Source organism: Eucalyptus grandis, chromosome 11 (genome assembly GCF_016545825.1).
Source record: "Eucalyptus grandis isolate ANBG69807.140 chromosome 11, ASM1654582v1, whole genome shotgun sequence".
Lineage (NCBI taxonomy): Eukaryota > Viridiplantae > Streptophyta > Magnoliopsida > Myrtales > Myrtaceae > Eucalyptus > Eucalyptus grandis.
The window spans coordinates 30,569,577-30,589,616 of record NC_052622.1 but is presented as its reverse complement, the minus strand read 5'-3'; the positions used below and the strand labels follow the sequence as shown (position 1 = coordinate 30,589,616).

At 41.4% G+C, this 20,040-nt stretch overlaps 3 protein-coding genes and 1 non-coding gene across 5 annotated transcripts; 2 read left to right on the top strand and 2 right to left on the bottom strand.

Moving 5' to 3' along the window:
* Nucleotides 1-4,125: 4,125 nt before the first annotated feature.
* On the top strand, nucleotides 4,126-7,787 carry LOC104425731 (BTB/POZ domain-containing protein At5g48800). The gene is made up of 4 exons (XM_010038518.3): nucleotides 4,126-4,612; nucleotides 5,278-5,344; nucleotides 5,490-6,671; nucleotides 7,012-7,787. The coding sequence occupies exons 1-4, from the start codon at nucleotides 4,530-4,532 to the stop codon at nucleotides 7,546-7,548; spliced, it is 1,869 nt and encodes a 622-aa protein (XP_010036820.2). The 5' UTR covers nucleotides 4,126-4,529; the 3' UTR covers nucleotides 7,549-7,787.
* Nucleotides 7,788-13,018: 5,231 nt separating this feature from the next.
* On the bottom strand, nucleotides 13,019-15,434 carry LOC104425730 (cytochrome b5). 2 transcript variants are annotated; one of them, XM_010038517.3, is made up of 3 exons: nucleotides 15,179-15,434; nucleotides 13,620-13,686; nucleotides 13,019-13,502 (listed from the first exon to the last, which is right to left on the bottom strand). In XM_010038517.3, the coding sequence occupies exons 1-3, from the start codon at nucleotides 15,263-15,265 to the stop codon at nucleotides 13,255-13,257; spliced, it is 402 nt and encodes a 133-aa protein (XP_010036819.2). In that variant the 5' UTR covers nucleotides 15,266-15,434; the 3' UTR covers nucleotides 13,019-13,254. The 2 variants fall into 2 exon arrangements, with proteins under 2 accessions (XP_010036819.2, XP_039161682.1); XM_039305748.1 differs by lacking the exon at nucleotides 15,179-15,434 and adding an exon at nucleotides 14,545-15,106 and having other exon boundaries at nucleotides 13,620-13,691.
* A 154-nt stretch (nucleotides 15,435-15,588) lies between these two features.
* Nucleotides 15,589-15,670, bottom strand: TRNAS-UGA. Its single transcript has one exon. It is a non-coding gene; the product is annotated as a tRNA-Ser (tRNA).
* A 998-nt stretch (nucleotides 15,671-16,668) lies between these two features.
* On the top strand, nucleotides 16,669-19,995 carry LOC104425729 (hypothetical protein). Its single transcript, XM_010038516.3, has 3 exons — nucleotides 16,669-17,677; nucleotides 17,993-19,128; nucleotides 19,531-19,995. The coding sequence occupies exons 1-3, from the start codon at nucleotides 17,026-17,028 to the stop codon at nucleotides 19,549-19,551; spliced, it is 1,809 nt and encodes a 602-aa protein (XP_010036818.2). The 5' UTR covers nucleotides 16,669-17,025; the 3' UTR covers nucleotides 19,552-19,995.
* The last annotated feature ends 45 nt before the right edge of the window (nucleotides 19,996-20,040 follow it).

Below are 20,040 nucleotides of genomic sequence, written 5' to 3'. Positions count from 1 at the left end.
TCATGGCGGAGATGATAAGCGACGGAGATGTGCTATGTTTTCATTCGTGAAACCCCATTTAAGGATTGACAAGGATTGACAAGCATACATGTTTTTTTCTTTCCATGGTAGGTCCGACTTCTTTGTTTTGCATCAAATAATAATTGGATAAGCAATAATAGACGCTGAATTGATCTGACATCATGGTCTCGAGCGATCTACTGTTCATTCCATTTTGATCATCGACTATTGTTAATCTCATTCTCATGACGAGATTCATTAAATTTGGACAATCATGTGCTTTGCATTCCATGCATTTATAAATATTGGTTCATGATTCGATCTCGTGCATGCCTAGGGTGATTGTGACCTTTGAATTTTGGTTTTTTTACTTGAAATCCATTATAGGAGCTTTAAAATATTCTTGAAATTCCCGGTTTGAAATCCAAAGCTTTATTTCTTAAAAGGGTCTTGGACAAACGGCCGAGTGGGAGAATCACCGAGTTCTTCATCGATCATGCAACATCATTTATGCCACTATCTTGTGAAATTTGGATAAAAAAAGGACTGGAATCGGTTTGTGTACTGAGATTTGATTTACGAGATACAAGTCAAGATACGTTCGCCAATCATTTATAAGCGGTAAAGCTGGCATGTTTCCGATGTTCTCGTGATCATAATTTCGAACTACCCGACTTAAAATTTATCTTCTTTCTTTTTTTCTTTTAAACCATAATCAATTGACCGGGGATGTCAGTGTTCTCTTATTTTCCGTCCGACCCGATATCGGCGACGGTCAATTTTTTCGCGATGATTTGGCAAATGCTATGGTCCCCATATATTTCGCACTTTATAAGCATGCATTTAGCCGCTGAAAATGGCTCCTCGGCCTTTTTGACTTTGAACACGAATGGTTTGTTCTCTACCTACATGAGAAAAGGGGGGGATAGGGGTGATAGTGGGAGGGATATCATTTCAAATGATATCATATAACGTAAATCATGGGAATGGGTAATCGACAAGACAATGGACCCACCATTTTGTGGTGGATAATGATGCAAGAATAAAAAGAGAAAAGTGACCACACCTTGTCCGAGAAAAGAAAGAGTATAAGTCACTGCCGTAAACCTAAGAGAGATTAGGACATCACAAATGATGTAACTCATATATAACCCTCATTTGAGTGTCATAATTTTTTTTTTATCATTTAAGTATCATAACTTTTTAAAAAAACTTTTATTTGAGTACTATAACTTTCAATTAACCACTTAAGTTTTAAAATTTTTTAGAAACATTCATCCAAGTGCTAAAAATCTAATGTGGTATAACACTTTTGGTGATTATTTTTAAAAAATTATGACACTTAAGTGATCGATTGAAAATTTATTATAGCTCTCTAATGAGCATCATATATAAGCTATAGCACTCAAGTGATAAAAAAAAACTTATGGCACTTATTGTTTCATTTTCCCAAACCTAGTAAGTTATTCGATGTGATGAATATGTCTTATGGCAATGGCACTTGATATAATTGATCAATAAAAGATGACATGCACATGTATACATGGTCAAAAATAGGATAAGATTGATAACGCACGAGCAATAGCGATCGATGAATTACACTACTTTATCAATGTCACGTTGTATATCCTAAAATACTTTTTTCACGATCCCTAGGCATTTCATCCACTTTATCGAAATCTCTTTATTGCTCTCCCCTTTTCCACTCCTTAGCTATGGACCTTCTTTCTGGTCTTGTTTTCTCCCTGTAAAAGTTAATCGTAAAAAAGGATAAACAGAAACTTCACAGTCTTTAATTAGAGATATATGCACCTGGTCTTGCTTTATTTTGGGAGGTAAAAAGCAGAAAATTTTCAATTTGGGATTAAACAATGATTTAATTCGAGTCAAAGTTAGTTTCCCTGTTTTGTTCCAATTTTGAACAAGAAGTTCAAAGTTATGATCTTCTTTCTGGGGCGTAGCAATTAGGTTATTTCGGAATGATTTTCCTGCCCCAGAACCCAAGAGTCATAGGCATGCCATTTACGTGGAATTTTAAGGGATTATTGAGAAATTATTTATTTATGAAAGTACAAGTTCATCGAGGCATGATATTATATCGGAGGCTTGGATGGAGCTAAGGTTATGTCTAGGAAATGGGGAAAAATGGAAGTGGTGAAAATTCGAGCAAAAATTTTGAAAAATTTAAATTTTTCGTGAGATGTCAAAGAAGATTGGATGTTTTTATTACATTAATCTCCTCATTGGATGCTGCAAACATAGCCAAAAGCCGAAAGATAAGATAAATGCAAATTTCTTGGCAATCCTCTTGTCGTCAAAGGTAAATTGGTGAAAGGGTGGCAATCATGGCGAACATGACATGCACCAATTATTGTGCCCCTAAAGGCGTGCCTGGAAATCAGAGGTAATTAAAGATAAAAAAGGCTATTAAAAAAGTTGAAAACTTTCGTATCGTTTCTACTGAGGGATGCAGAATACGAGGCAAAAAAACCAAGCGATTCATGCATTTTCTTTCTCTGACACGAGAGGATCCGATAGAAAAATGCCAGTGCCTTTTCCGAGCATTGAGCAGAAGACTGTTTAGTGAAAAAGACGATTAAAAAGATTATTATGATTTGGTAAAAAACACACCCAAAAAAAAAGGAATAAGAAAAGCTTAAGGGATTGTACTTATAGATAATGGTATAAGCATATGAGTTTGACTTGCAAAAGATAATTAAAAAGATCACCATAATTTTGGTAAAAAGAAAAAGAAAAGCTTAATGAGACTGTAGCTAGCGGCATGAACATATGAGTTTGACTTGTAAAAGATAATTAAAAAGATTATTATAATTTGTAAAAAGAAAAAGAAAAGCTTAATGGGATTGTAAATAGTGGTATAAACATATGGGTTTGACTTACTGATATATGCACCCCGATCTCCATACGAGCTGTTCATGAATTGAAGCAAAGTGGGACAGAGGAGTTCCATTTATGAGACAGGCATCTTCACCCTAGTTTTGGATTCATTTGGTGAATATTACAGAATGAGTCAAGTGGTGGGCTTTTTTTTCCTAATTTTTTCATGTGTGGTAATTAAATTTAAGTGGGGTTGGCGTATCAGTTGAGAAGCAGATGTGCCTGCAGATTTGGCACAAGGCGCAAATCCAATCTTCTATATTATCAGGTCTAAACGGTTTTAGGATTAGATTGTTTGATGGGTTTTAATAAGATTAGCAGTGCAAGCATCGGTATTGAAAATTTACAAAATGTATTTACTTTTCCATCTAGTTTAAGTAGTCTTTCAGTTTGGCCTTTTTGGAGGTATTCCATCAAAATAAATCGATTATAGTTTCAAAATGATCTGAAGAGTTAAATGTCCAATAACTTTTAACCTTGAATTCCAAAGGTCAATGGGAAAGTCACCCAAAACACCCTTAATTTCAGATCATGGTGAAAGCCTCAAGTCTCACCATAAACAAGCAACCCAAGCTATCGAGTGATAATTATCCTGGAAAATGATGAATATGATGAGAGCTCCATGAATGTTGTTCTTGACATTTCCTAAAGAAATCATCAAAGCTCACTTATCACACTTAGCAAATGGCCACGAATACTCTAATCATCTATTCACAATTTGATATCAACAATTATTTTTGAAGCATATCTAATTTGCATGTATCAATCTTCTATTTCGTCTTACATTGATATATATAAATAAATAAATAAATAAACTCTTTATAAGGGGCTTTGAAAAGAATTGCACAAACGCACTTGAATATGCGAAGAAATTAAGTGTTTTTTTTTTTTTTTTTTTGGTGATGGATCGAATGGTATAATCTCATAAACAGATTAAAGACTTAAAAAAAAAATTATTTTAACAACCGAATCCGAATGCTCTCTATTATTCAATAGTATTTAACTGTTAATTTGACTTTTTTTTTTATTTCTTTTTATTTTTGAGAGGGGTGGGGGGGACAAAAAGTAAAAGATGACAAAGTTGTCAAACTATAATAACCACTTTTGTTGCTTTTTCCCGCGTTCTTTTTCCTCCCTTGATTTTGACTTTCTCCTGATAAAAAAAACAAAGTTACGAGCACCGCCCACGTTTATGTCTCGGTTTTCTGGCCTCTCTTCACAGGCCTTCGAATCTCGGAATACCTGCAATTAAGGCAATCTTCACTGTTGAAAACTGTGAAAAATTGTAATCGCTTTCAGGATGGGAATTTGTAAGGCAGTGGGATGACCATGACCCACCCGGCAAAAAGAGAGGAGGGCCGATTCGCTTTGGAAGATTGCCAATCCGCAACAGTTTGAAAGTGTATGCGCACCGCCTGCTTGACGAGAACGACCAAAGCAGCATTCGCCATCACACAGACATCTCCAACTGGGATGTTCTGTCTCTTTCCTCTGCTTCTTTCGCGCTCTCTCTCTCTCTCTCTCTCTCTCTCTCTCAACTCAAACCCACCAACTTTCTTTTCTTTTCTATAGTTTTCCCTCATTCTTGGCATTTTCTAGTTGTTTTCTTTCCTTGAATTTCCTCTGCGTCCATGGACCGCGGTGACAAGCAGCAGCAGCAGCAGCAGAATCAGATGTCGCTAGCCAAGTCTTCGAGGCAAAGATACAGTGAATGGTACCTTCACTTCTTCTTCTTCTCCTCTCGCCTTTTCTTTTTGGGTTCATTTCTTCCTCCTCCTTGATGCTGGAAGCTTTTGTAATTTTGGTGTAGTGTTGATTGTTGAGTAGAAAACTTGTGGCGGTTCATGTTATTGCTGTGCCATGAGAGCATGCACTGAGAGTTCTTCCTCTCATACTTGTGTTTATGGTCAGAGTAAGCGTCTGTGTATTTTAAGTGGGTTTAGTTCTACAAGTTTCCACCATGTCAGGGCTCGCTGATGCAATAGCAGAGAGCTTGCTGGGCCTTTTTCTTTTTCTCGAGGAATTCTTAATTCGCACTAAAATTCCGAAGATCTATTTACCCCATAGGATTTTGAATGAGTTCCCCTCCTTACTGTCGGAGATACAGTTCTCTGTCGAAGGATCTTTTGCTACTTAGCTTCATTTTGTGCCTCAGTTGTGATCCTCTGACTGAAACTACAATTGGTAGTGTCCAGTACAAAAACATTGTACGGATACCATCACAATAAAAACCACTGTCTTATCTGCCAGTGACAATTGGAAGACACAGATGGGTACCGTTTGAATGATTTCCTCAATGGTATAGAAACAGTCACCTTAGGTTTCAATTTTGTGCCATTACTCCTAAGTTTTCTCAGTGTTTGACTGTTTCTTCTGTAGGATTTTCCGAGATGTTCCCAGCGATATCACGCTGGACGTTGGAGGGGGAACATTTGCTCTGCACAAGGTCAGATTTTACAGATCTTTCGGAAACTTTTACTCGTTTTGTCATCAGTGACATTCCTTATGCTATCGTACTTTAGGTCCACAAGTTTCTGCAGTTTCATCTCTCACGATTTCAATGACGCCTAACTCGTTGGGTTTCTATTCAGTTCCCTCTCGTTTCCCGCTGTGGAAAAATCCGAAAGTTAGTTGCCGAGCACAGAGACTCGGACATCTCAAGAATAGAGCTTCTAAACCTACCAGGAGGCGCTGATTCTTTCGAGTTAGCCGCGAAGTTCTGCTATGGGATCAACTTCGAGATCACCCCATTGAATGTGGCACAGCTTTGTTGTGTCTCTGACTACCTTGAAATGAACGAGGAATATTCCAAAGACAACCTTGGCTCAAGGGCCGAAGAGTATCTCGAGACAATCATCTGCAAGAATCTTGAGATGAGCGTCGAAGTGTTGCAGCAATGTGAAAACTTGCTTCCTCTAGCCGACGAGCTCAAAATAGTGAGTCGTTGCGTGGATGCTATAGCCTCAAAGGCATGCGCTGAGCAAATAGCTTCGAGCTTTTCACGGCTAGAATACAGTAGCTCTGGGAGGCTTCACATGAGCAAGCAAGTAAAATGTGAGGGCGATTGGTGGATAGATGACATCTCCAATCTCCGGGTGGATTTGTATCAACGTGTCATAATGGCGATGAAGTGTCGTGGGGTCCGTCCTGAAAGCATCGGTGCATCGCTCATGAACTATGCTCAAAAGGAGTTGACGAGAAAATCCAGCTTATGGAATTTATCTAACCAGCAGAAGGCCGATTTGTTAGTATCCAACACGATGGAGCACGAGAAAATCGTGGTTGAGACTATTATAAGCCTCTTGCCCGTTGAGAAACAAGCTGTGCCTTTAAGTTTCCTCTTCGGGCTTTTACGGAGCGCTGTGATGCTCGATTGCAGTGTCGCTTGCAGGCTTGATCTGGAGCGCAGGATCGGGTCCCAGTTAGATGTTGCCACTCTTGACGACCTTCTGATCCCATTGTTTCGGCATGCTGGCGATACTTTATTTGATGTGGACACAGTTCATAGGATCTTGGTGAACTTCTCACAGCAAGATGACAGTGAAGAAGATGAATTGGAGGATGACGCCTCGGTGTTTGAATCAGAAGGTCCTCGTTCTCCCTCTCAGAGCGCTCTGTTTAAGGTCGCAAAACTAGTGGATAACTACCTAGCAGAAATTGCTCCCGACGCAAACCTCAAGCTCAACAAGTTCTTGGTCATTGCCGAGTCTTTACCAGCACATGCACGTACTGTCCATGATGGTTTATACCGAGCTGTGGACATCTATCTCAAAGTATGCATTTTGATCTTTTACCTCATGATATTTTAGTGCATTCACGAGCATAAGTTCATATAAAGAATGCTTTGTACTCACTCCTCAAAACTAATCACGAAACAACCTCAGTACTTCTAGCATGAATATCAATTCGACAAATGAATTAATTTCGTTTAGTCACCTTATGAGAATCATGATCCCAAGAGAACAATGACCTTGTATGGAGAACAGATAACAGATAGAATAAAAATATTTGGCAACATTAGCTTGGACAAGTATAGTGATGTCCGATGTGTTCATAGTTCGATAATAATTTAGAATACCTGATGATATCTTTGTGACAACTCAATTTTTTCAGGCTCATCAGTCTTTGTCGGAAACAGACAGGAAAAAGCTCTGCAAACTGATCGACTTCCAGAAGCTCTCGCAAGAAGCGGGGGCTCATGCTGCACAGAACGAGCGTCTTCCTCTGCAATCTATAGTCCAGGTCCTCTACTTTGAGCAAATAAGGCTAAGGAATTCTTTATGCTGCTCCTACAACGATGAAGACCCCAAGCCGATGCACCACCAGTCATGGCGGATCAGCAGCGGAGCGCTCAGTGCTGCCATGTCTCCTCGAGACAACTACGCCTCGCTGAGGCGCGAGAATCGGGAACTGAAACTTGAGCTGGCCCGTTTGAGGATGAGACTCAATGATCTGGAAAAGGAGCATGTTTGCATGAAGAGGGACATGGCAAAATCCAATTCCCGGAAGTTCATGAGTTCGTTCTCAAAGAAAATAGGCAAGTTGAGCCTCTTTGGACACAGTTCTTCCAGAGGATCGAGCTCTCCCTCGAGGCACTCTCACAGAACAGACTCGAAGGTGATCGAGAGAACCTGTGCAAGCACAGACTAAGTTAAATTGGGCCCGTCGTTTTTGAGAGTGACATGCCAAGTCTGCTTTTTGGTGACCTGTTCCTTTTTCTTTTTGCCATTTCTTCTTAGCACATTGTATAGACAGAAGTGCTATGTGCCAAGCTTGAGTGAATGACATTTTTTCATTGTAAAGGTATTGAAGAAGGTGGCTTTGATTGAATACAGCTCCACCTCTTTGTTTGAATTCATCATAGAATGCAATTCAGTGTTTTCTTAGAATGATGGGATACACAATTTCCAAGAGGAAACCCAAAATTGAGCCTGTACATAAGCCTAGTTAAAACCATCTTTTGTCGAAAGATTGAGCCATGAGTGATGGTCGACTGGGCGTTATCAATGTCTTATCTTCACTACATACGTCTGATTTTGTTTCAGACGTCACTGGTGCACTCAACAAAGACTGCTCCATAATCGAAATCTTCCACAAACCAATCAATTACTCGATCTCTATCCTTCTTTTGGTTTCTTGTAACTCATTTCGTCTTAGCTCAAGATTTTTTCTTTTCCATTTATAGCCCTTGCTGTTCCTTCCTGTTTGGCCCAGCCGGCCAGATGATACCATTTCCGTCTTTCATTTGGAACCTCGGTATTATTTACTAGCATGGACTATGCAACTAAGGAGAACCATTGATAAGATGAAAATCTGAAAACTTCTTTTACTGTTCTTGCTGGGGACAGGGCACATTGTGGAATTGCTGGTAATTCCGAGTAGATAGAGTTGTTCTTGAATGTGAACACCGCTAAATAAATATACTTTGATGGTAAATAATATGAATCAGATTGACCTTCATGTGAAGAATAATACATGATGCAGTAAGTTTACATACATGAAATCGCTGAGGGCAAGGTGTTATCGTATGTGATAACATCAATGTCCAAATGGAATTATTTGTACGAATACAATCCGGCATCATATTTCCAAGCGTTGGACAAATTCACAAGAAGGAAACTGAATAAAACAAACCAAGACTAGAAAACAGTGTATTCAAGAGAGCCCTGCCCATCACGAGGAAATGGGAAGAATCTCAACCGCGGCTGAGCGGGGAACAAATTGCCCACGTGAGGTTGGTGTTCTAATCCACTAAATGACCTAGTGGATTCTGCTCAAGAAACTGAAGCATCCGCTTTCTGGTCTCTGTTTGGCAAGACAAATCCCACTTTAAGGTTAAGTGATTTACGAGCACCATCCGCTTTCCTAATACACGATTTCAACGCGGTACTGTTTTTCTGACAGATTGATTCAACTGCGGCATCTTTTTCTAGCAATTCTTTGCTCATATTCCTGCTTCCCAAGTAAAAATCTATGGCTTTGAAGCATGTCTTTTCGAATGTGGAATCTCCTGGAGATGCAGACTGGGGAATTGCCTCGGTCCTAGGCTCTGTCCTATACCAACTGTGGGATTCCGTTTTCAAGTCCTCGTCATGGTACGACTTTCTACGATGCATGGTCTGAACTCGTCTTTTGGGGAAACTTTTCTTTTGGACTGTGGAATCTTCTGGAGATGGTCTTTTAGATTCTTGTTGGTCATCTTCATACTGGGGAATTCCCTCGGTCCTAGACTCTGTCATAAACCTACTTGAGGATTCCATTTTCAAATCCTCGTCATGATACGACTTTCTACGATACAGGGTCTGAAACAGTCTCTTGGGTGAACTTTCTTGGTTTCGGTGCTTAGGCGTCATCCCAGCATATTCCTTGATAGGAGAAGCTAGCTCAAATTGCTGATGGTCGTGGTCACAGGGATGATCTCTTTGTTCCAAGAAAGGCCCACAGTAACGGCTGCTTTCGCCTTTCAATAGCTGATGGATCGTCCGGTTAGGAACGATGAAGAACACCTCTCCTGGAGTCAGGAGGGACTCGGGCTTGACCACGACCCAAGGGAAATAAAACACATCGGGCCGAGTGACGCTGTGCCTGGGATTCTTCCGCATGACCTCCGCCGCTGTGACTGGCTCTGTGAGCGTCTCCACGAATCTGCCTGGGTGCACCAACTTCAGAACACCTTTGTCCTTTCTCGATGCTCCCATGGAATCGTTCCTTTTAGCGGCTTGATGAAGATGAAGTGAGGAGGGAGATTGAGGCGGAGTCCTAATTCTGCTTCTTATAAGCCATATTGCCGCACAACGTGACAAAATCTGGAGGAGAGTTCAAGAGAAGCATCTTTGAGAAACAGGACTGCTTGCTCTGTTCTGATCAGCTAATCATTTTTTTTTTTGTTAAAGTTTTTTTTGTCTTTTGAATACGCATTGTGCGGAGACGCCAGAGTCATCCCCTCAGAAGGATCTCTTGACTCTTTTCGGGGCGGTTAGATAGGCATGGGTCTCGGACTCATTGTGTTTTGCACGGGAATTATCTCTTATCCTTTATAGTGCATACTCATGAAAAGCTGACAACCAGTGTGACGTTCATTCATGCATCTCATCAAATTCAAACAAGACCATCTAGATTGCAGCAGTCGTCCATTGTCTTTGCCTTGTTTCCGCCAAAAAGCTTTGGCTCTGGCCTTGTGGGTATGAGAGAGCATGGAGGGATAATCACTTGCAAGTTCCCAATTTAGATGTTGCCCTTCCAGGAAATTTAAGGGAAAGAGCCAAACAGAGGTTCTCTCTTTTGGTCTTGGTCCCGTAGAAGGCATAGCTTTGCTGTCAAACCTTTCTAAAAATTAATCTCATTCGATCATTACTTATCGGTTCGACATTTCAATTTTTCGACAACCAAAAGAGAAGGAAAATTTTTTCTTGTTTTCTTAGGATTGGACAATATCAATGACAAGTCAAAATGAGAGTTACCCAGAAAGTTCATCAAATCCCCTCACCCCTAACACCCCCCAAAAAAAAAAAAAAAAAACAATAACAAAACTTAAATTATCCGTGAGGATCAAGAGGGTGGAAAGTCAGTGCAAGTTTCCAAACAAGGAAATGAGCTGTAGTAGGCCAGCCTGGAACACAACCATCAAAGACAGATTTCGTTTCAGACAACGTGCTTCCCATCGACTTCTCTCGTTCATTGTGGACTGTAGTTATTTCAATCTCACCACCCCCGGCGCCCCCTCTTCACTCTTTAAAATATTGTATAAGAAGCTTTCCAAGATGTTAGAATGGATTAATCCTGTTTAAATGCATTTAGTCCTGATAATTTGCCGAAGTTAGCACGTTTTCTTTGTCTTGCACGGAAGTGTTCAGCCGTACAATATCATTCTAGTAATGGCTGCTTGAGGGGAAATTCATAGGATGGAATCCTTCCATCTATCGTGAAACGACCATGACAGAATCTGCAACAAAGGTGGCTTGGCTCCGCTAGTTTTGTCTGGCATTTTCAGTTCATAGCTACTACTACCTTGAGTATGGCAAGAAAATCAGAGAGATTAAGGGTGCGTTTGTTTGCGTTTTGTTTAAAAATTGTTTCAGAAACGAAATAGAAAAACATGTTCTTGTTTCGGGAACAATTTTTGAACAAAAAAAACGTTTGGTAAACTTGTTCCTAAATAAAAATAAAAACGAAACACGTTTGGTAAATTTATATAATTTTTTTATTTCTTTTATTTTTTCTATTTTTTTCTTATTTTTCCTTTTTCTTTTTTCTTCTTTTGGCGGCGGCCTCGCCCAGCCTACGCCGAGGCTTGCCGGCCCCCTCGCCGTCCCCTGAGGCCGAGGCTCGCCGTGGCCGGGCGGGTCGGCCTGCGCCTTGGCGGGCGAGCTCGAGCTCGCCTGGATCCGGCGGGCCGAGCTCGCCCCGGCCGGCGAGGCGCGGCCTCGCCGGCCACCACCGGCGACGCCGACTCGCCTGGCTGGCGCGAGGTTGGCCTCACCTGGCTGGGCGAGCTCGAGCTCGCCTGTTCGGCGAGGCCGAGCTCGCCTGGGCGGCGGCGAGGCTCGAGCGAGGCCGAGCCACCGCTAGGTCGGCGTCGCCGGGCGGTGGCTCGGCGAGGCGAGGCTCGCCGCCGGGGCGAGCTCGGCCTCGCCGTGGGCCGAGCGAGGCCGCCGGTCCTCGTCGGCCGGCCGCCGGCCATGGCCGAGGGCCGGCGGCCGCGAAAGAAAAAAAGAAGAAGAAAATAAGAAGAAAAATAAGAAGAAAATAAAATGTGTTTCAAATGTGTTTCGAAATAAGAAACACAAATTTTGTGTTTTATTGCTTATTTTCTGTTTTTTTTGTTCACTAACAAAAGAACAAAAAAAAAGGAACAAACGCACTCCAAACGCATTTCTGTTTTTTATTGTTCCCAGGAACAAAAAAAAGAAAAAGTGTTTAAAAACAAAAAAAAAAAAAAACATAAACAAACAGGCCCTAAAAAGCCTTGCTCTAAGTCCCCGTGTAATTTGGAAAGAACAACAGTCGTTGATGTAAATGGCACAGCGTAAGAGATTTCGGGCTTCAAGGAAAGCGAGATCTCAGATTCGGTTCTTACTTGGTCAACTACTTTGAACTAGAATACAAGAAAGTAATTTCTCATGAATCCCCTAATCCTAGGGTTGATGGTTTGCCTTTGACGGGACTAAGAAAGCGGACCTTTTCTTTGGTGCGCGAAATTAAAAATTGACCCAAAATAGACAACTCATTTGTAACATAAAAGGAATGCAAATCACGCACTACTTTTTTACTCTCCCCATCTGCAGTAAAGTCCATGAAGATACGGTTCTCGACAGTTTACAAATATCCATATACCAAGTCAATGAAGGCCACAGGTTAGCAAAAATGTCTGGGGTACCAGCAATCGGAAGCAAAAGATATATAATCAATTTAAGATGTTTTCCGAGAAATTTGTAGGATAATTGAACGTTTTAACTATAGTTTTAGCACTTTAGGCCCAGCCAAAAAGAGTAAAAGAAGCATAGCTTTTGCAGTACCTTTTCTAACTGAAAAGGGGGAAAATAATTAAGAGCACTCTAATTCAGCGGAAAAGCTGGTAAGTGTCGAACAATGGAAGGAAACTACTCAACATGCGAAGAATAAAGTTTGCTCCACAAGAATCCCTTTTGGTCCTATGTCTTAGTTCCCCAGATTGGAAAAACATGAAAACTGTATGCTTGTAAATCTCCCAAAACAGAAGAATTATGTGATCAACATCGATACTGCCTAAGTTCCGCCTTCTATTCTTGTGCGCAACGGCACCAGACGTAACCCGTCTGCTTCCTAGAGCTGTAACTCCCATTGCCTTAAATGTGCAGAAGAGACATCGTACTAGACACAACCAAAAAAATCTCGAATCATGCAAATAACACCTAACCAGAAACGATCCCAAATAACTTCTGACACTGGTCTCATCAGGCTGCGCAAAGATCCACCGTTCGTGTCGAGCCTACAAAATGATCACAAGACGCCCAATACCATCCACTGGATTGAGCCTAGGCAGAATTAATGGCTCTAAAAAGACCAAATATCTGGAAAAGGGTTTAGAGGACTGCATTGAAGGAACAGGGCCGTTACTGAGTTGTACACATGGAATTTAAGGTAAGACAAAACACGATGAAGCAGCCAAAAATAGAGGAAAATATAATTCTTCATTGCAATACAATACTCGACATCAAAAGCAAGAATCGCTGATCTTTTAGAAAAGAACTTGCAGGAAGGGAATCGAGGACATAAAATCACAACCAAGACCATCAAATTAAGGATAATTTTGAGGAGAGAATGATGATTAGTATCACTTATTCTTAAAGTACAATTTCCTTCAAGAGCTTTCAAATGTTAAGTTGAATTTGTATAGAAACGGATGCCAACAGCCAAACCCAAGATTAGGAGAGGGACTAGAAACTGAAGAAGTTTTATGAACTTGGGAGTTTTGTCCTGGTTGTAGTGAGGCTGCTTAGGAGGAGTGTATTTGGTCTTGTTGAGAACAGTTGATGTATCAATCTCACCGACATAGAACTCATCCATCATTGCTTTAGCGGTGCTACTATGTCCAACGTCCTCGAAATCATCAGTGGCATCCTTCCCTACAATTATCCACATATAATAACCAGTAAATGGTATGGTAGTTAATAACTTGAGGACAAATTATCACTAGGATGAACAAGATTTTGATTCAAAGCCTTCTTGCACAAAACAGATACCTGTGGCGGACAGCAACACTGCGTCACCACCAGGATGGTCCTCCAAAAATTTAGTCACGTCATACACCTGTCCTGACAAATTAAATTCGTGAAAAGAAGTTTCGTTTGATGCTCCATTAAAATAGAGTGAGAAAACCAGCAACAGTGGTACTTCAATCAGTGAAGCCACTTTGCGGCACTCTGATGGTGATTCATTCAAAGATTGTGCATGGTGGACTAAATCAAACGAACATAGAACAAAACCAAACCCATAAAGTAAGTTGCAGTAGGTTTTTCAATCTTATCACCTAAAGAATGGTGTAACAGACTCACACTGAAGAAACTTAATCCAGCTAAGCTGTGAAAGAATTATGTCAAAGCTAATTCTTCAATTAGTATTTTACCTAACGGAGCCTCGTATTGACTACTTTGTAAAGTTTCAGCAGCTCTTAAGGTCAATCTCCTAAAGTGAGCGGAACTTGTAGACATTTTGAAAAGCCAAAACTCAAGTTAAATGTGGGATGTTAAAGGGTGGTGGAATATATTGAGCAACACAAAAGACAAAAACGATGATAAATGGGAAACGACCAGAAAGTTGATGCTTCCCAATTACAAAGTCACAATTGTACAGCTCATAGCGGAGAATAAGTGCCTGACAAAAATTAAAAGTCAAGGCCATCAAATGAATCTACCGTCCCCAAAGGCAAAGACTATGTTGATCACCGCACACATACTTTGAATTGCTTTATGAATATTTCCCTAAAAGGAAAACCCATAATAGACCCAGAACAGCTGTCAGTTGCTATGTATAGCCTGATTTCTGCACCAGTAGCTAGAGAGGCAATATCTGTTTCGAGGCTGTTTTAAACAGGGTTACATCTTTCAAGTGAATTAGTATGCGGGAGCGGGAAACTAACATAAAAGACAATAACATGAAACGTCTTACTTTGACAGAAACCATGATGGTTAAATCCGATAGTGGCTAATGTTCTTTCTCGTGCACTTGCGTGAATCGGGCTTCCTATAACATCAGGTGCAAAGAGTCTCATATTTGGGCAACCCACGTGAGCTTTGGCTCGTGTCTCACCTAGTCAACGAGTTGATCGGTGGGTGAGATTTGCTCTTAAGTATGTAGCCCCGAGGGAAGAAAAAATCATTCAGACGTAAGCAAGGAATTTCTAGTCCTTTATAGGCAGGCCTATACTTTTTTTTGGTTTCAATGAGACTCCTCGCAAGCCTTATTTCTAACTACTATAATCGATTTCTCCATAATGACCATGAACACCGGAAGCAGATGATTCTTCATCTCCCTCTCAAATAAGACAAAGCAGCCGAGAAAGAAAATGTCAAAGTCCACGAGGCACTCCACACGAGACACGAACAAACTCAAACACGCAATTTCACTGCACAACGTATCTCGAATCCATCACATAGCAAATAATCACACCAATCTGCACCCACATAAGTCAAACTCGCATAGAGACGGATCGAATGCAAACCAACAAGAGGGTCGTCGTCCATATCAAGCAAAACCGCAACTTTTTAAATGGGGAATAAACAAAAGACAGGGGGAACGATACCTTGCCCTCGACGACGAGCCAACAGTCCTTGGGGCTGTTGTGCTCCGACACCTCGGCCAAAGTGAAGAACTTGCTCTCCGAACCCATGGCACGAGTCTCGCCGAAACAGCGGGGAGGAGAAACGGAGAGACGAGATCAGCGGCCGGGTTTCGATGGTTCCTTTGACAGAGGAGCAGGCCAATCAATGTCAGGTTTGAAATGGATCGAAGAGGAGACAGAGAGTCGATGAGAAGATGAAGATTTGAAGGGGAGCTCGGAGGTTGGAGAGAGGGTGGGATGGCACTTTCTTTCAACAACCCCCGCCAACGTTTTTCTCCCTCTCTCGTATTATTTTTTTTTTTTAAAAAATACAGTGATTAGAAAGAAGTTTAATTATTTTTTCTCAAAAATACAAGTCAAAGAGGAGAGAGCGTCGACAGCAGGGTTCGAACCTGCGCGGGCGAAGCCCAACAGATTTCAAGTCTGTCTCCTTAACCACTCGGACATATCGACGATCCATGCAGTTAGCTGGCATAATTTCTAATCTAAATTAACTCAAGAAAAGCCTTTCTAGTCAAGTACAGTTGCCGGCGGGGAGGAGGATAGGTTCCCAAAAATATGGGAATAGGAGAGCAGACCCAACCGGTGTAGTTCAGTTTAATAGAACCAATTACTTATTTTTTCCTACTCTTGAAACTGGATCATTCATATTTTATTGATTTTTTTAATAAATAATAAAATAAAAATACATATCTAGTCGGTCCGATCCAATTTTCCCTTGCAATTGAGAATCGGATCGCCCGGAGACCGGTTCTACTTTTAGAAATTGAGAATTAGATCAACACTTATGAGAACTTGACCAAACTGGCCGTTCAGTCTAGTTCGAATGGTTAGACGGTCCGTTTTGCACATCTCTAATTATGATCACGGCGGGATTCATTTATTAATGTTAATAGTGATGATTTGGATGTGCTATTGGGTCGCATTCTTCGCTAGAGCCTAGATTAGCCGTTCTAAACAACGAGATGATTGCGACTCATTGGAGCAAGAAGCAACGATCCTCATGGTTACAGAAATGGGGTTGTGTCCCAACGGGAGTAGGTAACGAGAGAGGGAGAGGAATCAGGAAACCGTATTCTTTAACATTTTTCAATTTCTTCTTTTGATCAAGACGCCAACGTGGCAATTTTGCCGAACTCTGTAGTAGCTTCATCTCGGATCGCGAAATTACCAGCATCAACATAAGAGGAAGGCAAAGCGAAGCTCAGTTGTCAAATAATTGCAGACAAGTTTCGGCAAGTCATTAATTGGATAACCAGAGATTCGGATTTAATCGTGTCTTTGCTGGATTACGCTGTAGGCTTTAGGCTGCCAGTAATTCTGTCGACTACGACGAGGTAGGTAAAGGTTAATGGCGGTGCTCGTGACTCCTTATAGTCAAACCAATGGAATCTCTCTCTCTCTCTCTCTCCCCATTTTGACTTGTTTCTTGTGCTTTTGTTTCGACGCGAACAGTTAGCAGTGAGGAGATGGAACTGGGGGCCATGCAGGAACAAAGACAGGCGACTCCTCAGCTAACAACTGCCCACTTCCCTTCTCTTGTAAATTCCGTAGGACCCACGTCAGCTTCGTTTAGATCAGCACACCATTTGCTTATTCACGAAGAATGATTGCTGCAGACGACGGCGACGACGAAACAGGAGAAGATCCACCTCAGAAATCCTTCTTTCTTTCCCTCCTCTTTATACTCTCTTCTTAATTTCCAACCCCAGATTCTTGATGGGTGATAGTTCCTGCTGAAATTCATTCTCATGTAAAAAGCTCTCATCTTGAGCAGAGTTCTGGGGTCTTTGAATCTTGTGGGGAAGATGGTTTCTTGCGGAGGCTGTTCTTGGACTTTGGTTGGTCTTATTGGGGCGTTTCTTGATCTTGCTCTTGCTTACTTCCTGCTGTGGATATCGGCTTTTGTGTTTTGTGCTTCAAGATTCTGGAGTATTTTCGGGATCCATCTTCCTTGTCCGTGTGAGGGTGTGTTAGGTTTTCGAAGCAGTAGCATCTGCTTGCACAAGCTGCTTGTTGAAATACCCGCGAGGAAGATCTACTCTGTTCAGAGCCAGGTGAGGAGTAAATTCCCTTTTGGTTCTGTTGTTTCTGAGGACGAGTCACGTAATTCAAACTTGAAGTTAGTCAAAGATGAGAAAGTCGAGAACGGTGTTATTGAATTGAGCAGCGAAAAGCTTTGTAGTTCTTTGTCGGGGGCGGTTTCACAGAATTTGAATGACAGAGAGATTGCACATGATGTTAAAGGAAAGGGTGTTGTTGTCAGTCAGAAGCAAAGGTCTGGAGTTGGAATTCGGAGAAGAAGAAGTAGAGCTGTTCTTGGATACGGGAAATTCAAGCCTAACAATTTGAAGTCAGCAGTTGGTGGTGTTTGCCCCTACCCTCCTGGTATTGAAGAAATGAGTAGCCAAATTGCAGAAAGTTTGGGTCTTGTGAGCGGGATTAATGGTCAAATCCTGGGTGAGCATACTTTGTGATTTAGTCTTGCGTGTGTACGTTTGTCCGTATTTTTCTCAATGTTTGCGTTAGTTATAGGAATCCTGATTAGTTTTCTATCTTATTCTGGCCTAGGCTTTTGCATTACTTATGAATCAATTATTGATAGTATGAATGATGATGCTGTGTGGTAGGTAGATCATCTAACCTAGGAAAGAAAAAGCTTTCTAAATTTTGGTTGAGTCATCGCAATCCTGTAATGAGATTACATCTTATTTGGAGCTGTATGCAAATATTGCAGCATATAACATGCTAATTTTGTGATACTGCCAACTACAGATGAAAGAAAACCCATTGACGTTGCTGAGGGTGAAAGAACGTGCCATAGCTATGAGCTGAGCAGATCTTTTGACGGGAGCAAAGGAGTGAATTTGGATTCATCTTCTATTGACAATTCCATCACTGATCCGCCAGATGAGCTAGGAATTGATAGAACCGAGTTGGATAGAATCAGAATGCTAGAACAAGTACTTGCTGAAGAGAAAGCTGCTCGTGCTGCGCTTTACCTGGAATTGGAGAAAGAGAGAGCTGCTTCTGCCACTGCTGCTGATGAAGCCATGGCCATGATATTTCGCCTGCAAGAAGAGAAGGCATCAATAGAAATGGAAGTTAGGCAGAATGAGAGGATGATGGAAGAGAAGTTTGCCTATGATGAAGAGGAAATGAATATTCTCAAAGAGATCCTAATTAGGAGGGAGAGGGAGAATTTTTTCTTGGAGAATGAGGTTGAAGCATATAGACAAATTCCTTCCGGAGATAAAAGCAGCGATGATCATGTGCAAGACATCAAGGATAGCCACAGGAAAATTCACCCTGTGCTTCACCCGGGTGAGTATGTACAGTCTATGGTACCAGAGATCAACAATGGTGGAGTAATTAAGGATTACATAATGGAGCCAACCCATTATTGTACAGGTATGACGAGATGTTTCTCTTGTGATGGAGAAGGGGTGGAGGAAAATAGGGAAAACGGAGATATTGAATGTGGCAATCTTCGAGAAACTGTGCATGACATGCAACAGATAGTTCATGATGTTCATGTGGTTGATGATAAAACAGACCCACCGAACAATGGCACAAATGAGGAAGACATGAGGCAGAATGGTCATATGAGCGATACTAATATTGACGGCGTATTAGAATTGTTGGTTAACTCACGGAGTAGAACAATGACACATGATTCTGAAAGGGTGGCTCGTTATGAAAGATTAAAGCTTGACATTGAAGTTGAATGGCTTAGAGAGATGTTACGAATTGTTCAAGAGGAAAAGGAGAAGTTGAGAATATCTGGAAAAAACAGGGAAGGAGAGACAAACCAGTTGGAACTGTTAGACGATATACAACATCAGCTTCAGGAGATTCAACGGCTAAGGGGGCCCATGCAGCACACTTCCTCACCCAGTGCTTTATCTAAGGTACTGCCACTTAATGTTGGAGCGATGTCATCTAAGTTTTGTGGAGTGCAATTCACTCCTCAGCATGTGAAAGTTAGATGAATTTTGATTAGGTATTGCAGTGTGATGTACGTTAATTTGATCTCTTTTGATGTCACTTTGTTTATCTATTCAGCTTCATTCTTTATGGTGTTGCAATGCCAAATTGTCATGACCGATCAGCTGCAAAAGGGGGGATATATAGTAGCATGGGCTTAAGTCGTTAGTTATGAACTTTCCTGTAAATTTGCATTGGACAGGACACCTTGCAGACCATAAAGAAAGCTTCTATGCCTTAGCATATTAATCCTCTTGCTTTTTTTTTGGCCAATAGGCCAAACTCGCTGTGCATTTCTGACCCTGCTATCCTTTCCTGTGGTGAAGGTGAAAGTTGAAGAGATGTAGCCGCCGAGCGGGAATTGGGAAAGCGCAAGAGAGAGCACGTAGTGACTGCAAAAGAATTTGCTGAGAAGGGTAAGAAGCCGTGGGCTTCTGTTTCGGGTTCATGTTTTGATAATTTGGTGGTGAGGAACTCTGCATATGGTCGCGTGTATAGTCCCATGGTGATGTGTATAAATAGCGTCGCTGGGGGTGCTGTCAGGCGCCTGTTGCCCCTCTTGAAGTGTATATACGCCTGTACAGTTCTCAGGCAAGTCGAGCTATTAGGTCGGTGGTTGCGCTTAATACTAAGTTTCTTTTTATCTTCCCGTGTCCCTGGCAATTCGAGGAGCCGACTTCTGGCTTTCGCTAGCGGCGCGCTGTGTTAAGAGTCTTCCTCACGTCTTGAATGTGAACATTTCTTCTTTCTTTTCACTCCTACCGCGACTACGTAAAGTCATCGTTATTGGATTTACGCTTGGAACTGTTGTCGAGTGAAATGGGTATGTTGACACC

Excerpts from the sequence above, each read along its gene's own strand:
- LOC104425730 (XM_039305748.1), bottom strand. The coding sequence starts at position 14,647 with ATGAGACTCTTTGCACCTGATGTTATAGGAAGCCCGATTCACGCAAGT. Across the intron at positions 13,692-14,544 it reads CCATCATGGTTTCTGTCAAA|GACAGGTGTATGACGTGACT; the intron begins GTAAGACGTTTC and ends TTAATTTGTCAG. Across the intron at positions 13,503-13,619 it reads AGTGTTGCTGTCCGCCACAG|GGAAGGATGCCACTGATGAT; the intron begins GTATCTGTTTTG and ends GGATAATTGTAG.
- LOC104425729 (XM_010038516.3), top strand. The coding sequence starts at position 17,026 with ATGGTTTCTTGCGGAGGCTGTTCTTGGACTTTGGTTGGTCTTATTGGG. Across the intron at positions 17,678-17,992 it reads GATTAATGGTCAAATCCTGG|ATGAAAGAAAACCCATTGAC; the intron begins GTGAGCATACTT and ends TGCCAACTACAG. Across the intron at positions 19,129-19,530 it reads CACCCAGTGCTTTATCTAAG|GTGAAAGTTGAAGAGATGTA; the intron begins GTACTGCCACTT and ends CCTGTGGTGAAG.
- LOC104425731 (XM_010038518.3), top strand. The coding sequence starts at position 4,530 with ATGGACCGCGGTGACAAGCAGCAGCAGCAGCAGCAGAATCAGATGTCG. Across the intron at positions 5,345-5,489 it reads GAACATTTGCTCTGCACAAG|TTCCCTCTCGTTTCCCGCTG; the intron begins GTCAGATTTTAC and ends GTTTCTATTCAG. Across the intron at positions 6,672-7,011 it reads CTGTGGACATCTATCTCAAA|GCTCATCAGTCTTTGTCGGA; the intron begins GTATGCATTTTG and ends CAATTTTTTCAG.